Source organism: Ostrea edulis, chromosome 1 (genome assembly GCF_947568905.1).
Source record: "Ostrea edulis chromosome 1, xbOstEdul1.1, whole genome shotgun sequence".
Lineage (NCBI taxonomy): Eukaryota > Metazoa > Mollusca > Bivalvia > Ostreida > Ostreidae > Ostrea > Ostrea edulis.
Genome location: NC_079164.1, coordinates 90,668,378 through 90,677,579, shown reverse-complemented (window position 1 = coordinate 90,677,579; position 9,202 = coordinate 90,668,378). Strand labels below are relative to the sequence as shown.

General features: G+C 37.5%; 1 protein-coding gene across 2 annotated transcripts; it reads right to left on the bottom strand.

The window, feature by feature from the left end:
* Positions 1 to 6,093: 6,093 nt before the first annotated feature.
* Positions 6,094 to 8,984, bottom strand: LOC125674983 (uncharacterized). 2 transcript variants are annotated; one of them, XM_048912440.2, is made up of 3 exons: positions 8,927 to 8,984; positions 8,162 to 8,372; positions 6,094 to 8,013 (listed from the first exon to the last, which is right to left on the bottom strand). In XM_048912440.2, the coding sequence occupies exons 2-3, from the start codon at positions 8,367 to 8,369 to the stop codon at positions 6,143 to 6,145; spliced, it is 2,079 nt and encodes a 692-aa protein (XP_048768397.2). In that variant the 5' UTR covers positions 8,370 to 8,372; positions 8,927 to 8,984; the 3' UTR covers positions 6,094 to 6,142. The 2 variants fall into 2 exon arrangements, with proteins under 2 accessions (XP_048768397.2, XP_056021538.1); XM_056165563.1 differs by having other exon boundaries at positions 8,923 to 8,974.
* Positions 8,985 to 9,202: the final 218 nt, after the last annotated feature.

Genomic DNA, 9,202 nt, shown 5'->3' with positions numbered 1-9,202 from the left:
ATATGGTGACGGTAGGTGGAAAGGGTAACGCTTTAGAGCCCGGAAATCATATTGCTACTTCGATGTCCAGTGCGCTTGACCTTGACCCCAAAATCGATAGGGAACATCTTCATCCCATGGGTAGTCCATATATATGATATGGTGACGGTAGGTGGAAAGGATAATGCTTTAGAGCCCGGAAACCATTGCGTCTACAGACGGACGGACGGACGGACAGACAGACGGACAACCCGATTCCAGTATACCCCCCCCACAACTTGTTGCGGGGGGTATAATTAAAACATGAATAACCGTAGAAGCAACTAACGAACAAAACAATATTGCGGCGCCTATCGCAAAAAACCCCCACCTCTTATCTGTTAGAAATGGGTGAACATCTGCACGACTTTGTCATTGTCGAAGCTCAAGTATTTCGGAAGGTAGACATGCTTCAATTTACATTCTGTTATGAATCCTTTTAATAGATCTTTCCACTTATCTGTGTTTTTCTTATGTTTATTAATTACTGTCATTATTATTAATATGTCTTGCGGCGTGACCGTGTTTGAGGGCGAGGCAAAAAGTACTGGAATTAGTATCTACATGTAGAATAATAATTGAGCCGTTCCTAGCAAAAAAGGCCCTTATCTTATCCAACAATGTTTTTCAAAACCGTCATAATGAAAAAAAACCATGATGTAATTTTTGCATACTTGTAAAGACAAAGGTCATGATTAACAATTACGAGTTTGTTGTTACCTTTGATTAACTGCAATATTTCAACAACAATCAATATGGCTTTGATATTTTGAGGTATTGTTATCTATAGTTCACACTTTAGTACTAAAATAATTAAGTCCTTTTTTTGCTAGGAATGGTTCATGATGATCATATAAGGGTTACCTCTGGTCATCCATTGATATAATGGTAATATAAGGATTGCCTCTGGTCACCAATTGATGTAATGGTCATATAAAGGTTCCCTCTGGTCGGCTTTTGATGTAATGATCACACCTGGGTTCCCTTTACATTAATGTACTGGTCATATACGGGTTATGTCTGGTCACCATAGATAAAATAATAACATAAGGGTAACCTTTGGTCACCCAATGATGTAAATGTCATATAAGGTTACCTCTGGTCACCCACTGATGTAATGGTCATATAAGGGTTACCTCTGGTCACCCATTGATATAAGCGTCATATAAGGGTTTCCTCTGGTCACCCATTGATTTAATGGTCATACAAGGATTACCTCTGATCATCCAATGATGTAATTATCATATAAGGTTACCTCTTGTCACTTTTTGATGTAAATATCATATAAGGGTTACCACTGGTCACCCATTGATGTAAAGGTCATAAAAGGTTTTCCTCTGGTCACCCATCGATGTAATGCCATAAAAGGGTTACCTCAGGTCACCCAATGATGTAAATATCATATAAGGTTACCTCTAGTCACCTATTGATGTAACGATCATATACGGGTTACTTCTGGTTACCTATTGATATAATGGTCATATAAGTGTTACCTCTGGTCATCCATTGATGTAAATGTCATATAAGGTTACCTCTGATCACCTTTTGAAGTAATGATCATATAAGGATTTCCTCTGGTCACCCATTGGTGTAAATGGCATATAAGTGTTACTTCTGATCCCCCATTGATGTAATGGTCATATATGGGTTTCCTCTGGACACCCATTAATGTAAATGTCATTGGTCACCCAATGATGTAATAAGGTTGCCTCTGGTCACCTTTAGATATAATGGTCATAAAAAGATTTCCTCTGGTCACCCATTGATGTAATGGTCTTGCATGGGTTACCCCTGGTCACCATTGACAAAATTGATAGGAAGGTGTCCTGGGGTAACCGACATCTCAGTGTATGGATGACCTTAGGTCACCCTTGCTTATGCAAGGTGAAGATAACGAACAGTAATCAATCTCATAACTCCTACAAGCAATACAAAATAGATAGTTGGGCAAACACGGACCCCTGGACACACCAGAGGTGGGATCAGGTGCCTAGGAGGAGTAAGCATCCCCTGTTGACCGGTCACACCCGCCGTGAGCCCCATATCCTGATCAGGTAAACGGAGTTATCCGCAGTCAAAATCAGTGTGCCAAGAACGGCTTAACAATCGGTATGAAACACGTCAGACAGCATTTGACCCAATGCGAGGTTCTATTGACGAACTAGATCGTTATAACGACCATAGAATTTGCGAAATGCTGACTTCAATCGAGAGTGTTGAAATCCCTGTACCATCAACTTGTTTGTCAGTAGCTTATCTCGATTTAAAAACTGACTATACCCAGAACAAGCTCTTGCATATCGAATCAGTTGAGATATATAAACACCATATGCTTATATTTCTACTTCTATTTAAAATACATAGCCTAGTAACAGGTAGAGTGACCACATGACCAATCTTCTATGTCCGAAATCCATACTTCCTGTTATCTCTTCTACACATCTTACAGACACGTCTTATATATGTTATATTTTCTATTTACAACAATTCTAATGAACAATTACAACGTCAACCCATAACATAATTAACACAAATTACCCATGGACCATCTGCAGATGAATTTGGACAACACTTACTTAGGTTTGGTGAAAATATGTTCAATAGACAGGAAGATTTACAAACGGATAGACAACTGATAAAAAAGCCCATTTTATTCTTTGGCTCAGGTGAGCTAAACATTTCACCATAACACTGTTGTAGAATCATAAAATATAATCCACCGTAACACAATGCTCATGTCTGAAATGAATAGATGACCAGAGGTCACCCTGTAGATGCAACATTATCTTATAATTATCTGTAAATAAATTACAAATAAATAAAAGGATGATAATACAAGTTCAATTTACTGCATTGTATTTATCATAAGCTAGGTTCACATCACATTCTCATCTGGGGGATGCAGATCGCGTAAACAGTGAATTATCATTTTCAAAAATGATCAATGACTTGCTTAATATTCATTTTCCTTTGGTAATGTGCAATATACAGTGTCTGCATTGTACTTTCACTTTTATGTTGGACTATTTTTATAGCGTACGTAGTAAACTGTGTAAAAAATAGTGTGATCCGGGGTCATACTAAAATATGGGGTGACCTTGGGTCCTACTTGAGGGTACGAATTATCCTTCTGCATATGGATCAAAAATTTTTAAGTGAACGTATGTAGAGATTTCTCTATTCCTTTGCTGATTTTCTCATTTTTTCTTTTACATACGTGTTATCTTTAGAGCCTTGCTTCGCGGACGGAAGGTTTCATGAGTTGTTTTTAAAATTCACCTATGGCGTCATTCTTTTGTTCGAACACTCCATTATTTTTCAGGAATGGAGTGTTCGGAAAGTAGGTCAACCTTTATACAAGTAGATATAAATGCATGTAACAAAAGAATGAAAAACGTAAGACATGATTAAAATGCACAAAGTTTAGTTTAGCAAAGGTGGATTTTAAGTGGGTCAATGTACTCGTATCACTCCATTCCTTAAAAGCAATGGACCTCGGCCCCTTCGGAGCCTCGGTCCATTACTTTTAAGGAATGGAGCGATACTCGTACATTAACCCTTACGGAAAGTAGCACAAACTCTCAATAATCAGAAAAGTTTTCTCGTACCTTTGTTCCTTGTAGTAGTTGATATTATTTGGTTTGAAAGATAAAAAACAATGGCGCTAGATGTTTAATGCACTGTTTATGTAGGGTGTTGCTCAAACGCGGAACGGAACAAAAAGCGGAACGGCATTTAGGAATTCGAATGATTAATATAGCTAAGATAACACAAAAAATCGGGGGAATGCTTTATTTTGATTAGAATCTGAATTAGTTTATATGCGGTAAACAATTCTATCTTAAAAGTCTGCTTCATAAATTGATCAAGCGAAGTAAACTTTTGTATAAGAATTTAAAAAGCGTTTTACAAGAATTTCGAAAGCTCGGTATTGGCAGATGTGTTGGCGAGCAGCAACACCTATGGGTAGAGAATGGAAAGAACACACGTCGTTAATATCTCTCTCCTGACAAAACGTCACTAACGCACATGTACACGTATTTACACATAATACCGTGTATTTGTGTACCTACAACAGGGAGTGTGGTATGTATAAAACAACAGTAACTCATGATCTTATTAAGTCAACAAATTAAACATCTTGTGTTTGATTTATTATTTTGACTTAGTGACCACAGCACTTCAATCCTCAATAGGGAGGACTTTTGGCAATTTATTTCTAAACTAAATACTTGACAATGCATCTTAACACTTAGATTAATAATGAGATGACCTTTAAGGTAGCTCACTACACTAAAGCTTATACTCTTTATGACACTACGCCATAAGATGGCGATTTAAATGTGTTGTGAAAGTATTTGTATCGATCGATTTATTTGTCTAATATCGTAGCTTAGTGGTTAAAGCATTGGGCAAAAGACACAGAGAGAAAAAAGCATTGGGCTGGTGAACCACAGATCTCTAGTTGAAATCCGCCAGTCTTTTGTTCATGTGTTGAAATAATATTTTTGAAAATCATGTTTGTATCCAAATTTGCATATTTTCTGCCTTTTTGGCATATATACTTATTGTATATCATCATATCTTTTATGATTAAATCAATTCGTACTGATTTGAGAAACTATTTCAGGGTGTAGTGAGGCACCTTAATTCCATTCAAGCATAAATTCTCTGTTAGCCTTTCAGTTATTTCATATATTATGAAATAATTCTGTTAATTCCTTACTATGGATCGTAAACTTCACCTTAGTTTTCATTGGTTCTGTTTCAATCTTTCTTCCCCACTGTATCTATTCGGGTTCAACACTAATCCGCAGGTACGAACTAAATATAAATTCATCCCAAATGAGGCAAACCTTTTATACACTCCGGGCTCGTTAGCTTTTAAATTTGATGCGATATATAAATATGTCTAGTTTGAATAAAAGCAAGGTCGATTTAAAAAGGCTATATAGGGGGAGAATTGTTGAAAAAAATATTTTATCTTTTACAATGTTGATTTGGGGGGGGGGGAGCTTTTATTCATTGGATGTAAAATTTGAAAGGAGTTAAATTATAATTCAAGTCTTTTTCATTGAGTTTATTTTATTTTTTCTTTATTTGTGAACAACATACTGTCACAATCGGGGGGTGGGGATGTTGAAAATGACAAAGCCGGGAAGGGGGGGGGTAACAAAGCCGGGAAAAACGATGATACCCACAGGCGGTACCGGTTTGCTTAATATTTTTCATGATAAGTTACTGTAACGGTTTTAAAATACACATGTATTAGTATGAAGTATATGGAACGATGGATTCTGTGGATTACTTCACATTCTCTCTGCAATTTCTGCTTCCCTTGTTCATACTAAGCCTTTTAATTTTACAAAATGCTGACCTTCGCATAACATTATTGCATATAATATTTTCCGTTCTCCGTTCCATGTTTTAGCAACACCCGTTTACGTCGCCTTTGTTATGAAAGGTGAATATAACCAACAGTGTTCTTAAAGCTTATATTCCTCGCGTTAAATGAATAGCTGGATATAATGCTTACAACTTTAGTTTTATTATAGACAGAGCGACTCTTTCTAATTAGCTGAACTTTCCTAATTAACTATTATCACCTGAAACACGCCAATGACCATTTCATACCTCGCTTTGTCCAACAGTCACGCCATCATTGATAAATTACATATTAGATACATTCCCACCTCTGGTATATCCAGGGGTCCATGTTTGACCGACTCTCTATTTTGTATTGCTTATAGGAGTTATGAGATTGATCACTGTTCATTGTATTCACCTTTCATACACGTAACACCTGAGGCTAACAGATAAACTTCAGATGGAAATATTTTCAATAGGTCCCTCTATCTTTTATAGAAGCAGTCGTAGGATAATTAATATTCGGTGATGTACAATTCCTCATATAAGAAACCAGCCACTACAGTTTCATCAAGCAGAATGAAAAATACGGCAAGTACGTCAAAAATTGCACCTACGAGGACACTTGAAATATCAGATGTAAAACAAGACAAATATTTTTCCAACTCTTTCCAACGAGAGAAAGTTCATAAAAACAGAAGATATATAATCTTTATACTTTTTACTGTGCTAACAAATTAAAGTACATTTGAATTTATCACTGGACTTTGGTCAAGATTTCTGAGTGCCCGTCCCAGCAATGAGGCATGTCATCACACTTCTTAATCACCCACTGATGTGTGTGAGAATTGTAAGACATCTGTACCATGTGAGTGTGTGAACTTTCCATGGTCGTCTCAGCGGTAACAGTCTGTCCTTTAAGTGCTAGTTTGTAATCGGAATCTGCAATAAAGAGCTCATGATAATGCCTTCCAGGAGGGTTTTTGGTTGCCAGACTCGTTCTAAAATGTGCGTCTGGAGCCTGTTGAACCGCTGTTCCAGTAACTGTTGGTGGTTCTTGAAACAATTTCGAGAAAGCGCCAATATGGTTAACCATTTCTTTCATTGCATCTACTTCTTTTTGCACGCTAGAACCATCACGGTGCACGGGTGGAATAGGCCATCTTTGACGAAGAACGCCAACACCGGGGATATTTGGGAAGAAGATTCGCACCCCAGATGCGCTGAGATGCTTGACGTTTCCGTGTTTATCCAAGACACCAACTGAGTTTTTAACAGTGTCAGCTTTATCGTGGTTTAACTCTGTTCCGCTAAAGAAGGCTGTAGGAGTCCAATAGTAATTAGCATAGTTTGTTCCGTTGTAAGCATTTGTTGAATTGAAGGCTCCGTTTCTATGATTCTTAGTTGGAATGTATCTTGCAGCTCTCCCTTCCCAAAATGGAAGATCGTATGGGTTCCAGGAACTTAGAGGTGTCAGATAAATTATCTCCAGTGGAATGGCATAGGTGTATCTAGCCTCAATATTTCTACATTTTGTGTATGTCTTGTTTACCTTCTGACAATCCGTGAGTTGCACTGGTGCTATACGGTTACTTGTTGTTTCAGCCACCCATAAATTTTTATCCGCGAATCCTCTGTTGTTCGTCTTAGTTCCCATAGCTCCTTTGTCATCATACTTGTATCGCCTGTGGTAGAATCCGGTGTTTAATGGTTTGTCTGTTGCGCTAAATGGATCGAGCATCTTTAAACCTAATGAGTCATCAACTATATTGGCTTTATAGTTGTCTTTTCCTGGAATCTGATTCATTAATGTGTCAATAATACCATGGCTGTATCTTCTATCTTGGAAAATTCCATAACCCTTCTCAGGCAAGAAATTGGCATATCTGGCACTACTTGCAACGTGAAATCTTGCTGACCTCGTCATTGAAAACTTTGTGAGATTATATTTGTGCGCTAGACGGGTTGCTAAGTCATCAACGGGCTCCAATACTTTCAGAGGAACGTCGCCTTTAATTGGATGACACATAATTCTATAGTTCCATTGTGCATATTCAGGAGTACCATTTCTCATATTAATTATTGTTGTTGGAAGGAAAGAAAAGTTTTCCAAATTGTGCTTTCCACCCGTATACGAGGTGAACCTGATTTTTTCTTGTAAATCAAACCAGCTTGAGGCGTCAATGAAGTGGCGGTCGCTAGAGAAAGGCTCGTCTAATGTTTTTGTGTTGGTTGTCCAGGCTCCCTCCATGTAACAAAGCACAGGTCTGAAATAGGGACGGTAATCGCGGAATGACGGGTTCTGGAATTTCCAGGCTTTAAAGTAGTTTCTCATTTCCTCAATCTGCTTTTCCACTGTAGGTTGGTTTTTAACTGATGGAGGGACATCGGGAAATGGAATGTCAACTGTAGAATGGTATACCGTTGAATTCGGATGTGGCATGCGAAGTTTGTAGTCGTTGTGTCGTGTTCTGAAATCAATGCCATTTAAGACTGCAATGACCTCTCCCATCCCAACTGTAGTAATGTAGTTTGAGTGATCGTGGATGGAATTAATGGATCCCATGCTATGTGTGTTCGAGAAAAAGGTTCTGGTTCCTTTGTGATTTAGTCGAACCTGCTTTATTCCTAAATCAAAAGATCAAGACTAAAGCTATAGTTTTCTACATCTCATCCCTACAATATTATTCGTTTGTTTTTGTGATATAACATCTGATGTGTGAGAGGAAGTCAACGTGTTTAAAATATCTAATAGTTAATGAGTTGTTTTTTTTACCTGAATCTCCATCACTTCGAATGCGTTCCTCGACGAAAAGCTGTTGCAACATTAGTTGTCTTGCCAAGCTCTCCAAGCTGCTCTCTAGCTTTCTGATGCGCGCCTCGTCACTGTGAGGATCCAAAGTAGTTGTAGGCACAGTGGTGTGGTGGCCATGATGTGCAGCGTAGGTATAGCCAACCACGAACAACAAGATTACTGCCTTCATTGTCTACAAGAAAATAATGAGTAGCGGTTAGAAAATACGAAAAGTCATGGTCATGAAACACCATATAGTGTTGTTGTCTTTCACTCGAGTGTAAAGTCTGACAATTTTCTAACTAGCAAGTGTACATATTATTTAAGCAGAATACATTCTGACGGACACAAATTCCACAACTTCAAAAATTTATAAGCAGTGTAGAGTCTATTACTTATCTGTAAAACGCTTCACTATCGTCAACAAATACTGATTATATATAATAAAACAGTAGTTTATTTACTTCCCAAGCCGAGGAGTGCTAAGTGTTCGTTTGACAAAGTTCTATTCCTTGCAAAAAGACGAATTATGCATATTTCGGTGCAAATTTAGCTAGTACAAATTTGGCGGTATGATACCAAACCGTTAAAATAAGCCCAAATTATCACATCGTGGAAAAATCTACATTTGTATAACAGATTCAAACATTGCAGATATTGAATTACAAATAAAAATATTTTCATCGCGATTAACGATTGTGTAAGGTTGCTTTGTCAATAAGAATAAAAATAATGAATCTTACGTACGTTGTATGGTAGCCTTCGATAGGTAACACTCTATCGAACTGCTCGCTCAAAATACTGGAATTCGGTGTATATATAGGAGGATCGAGCGCCCGTATCAGGAAAGATGACTTCTAGAGACAAATGTCGATATTGGAACATCTGCCCTGATAACAATTTAAAGTAGGTAATATGTACCTTAATTGTTACCTGGTATAGCTACAATCGCGGTTTGTTGGAATAATGCTATATTAACTAAGTATTATAATTAGGTTTTGATGGAAATATTCATTTCTGATA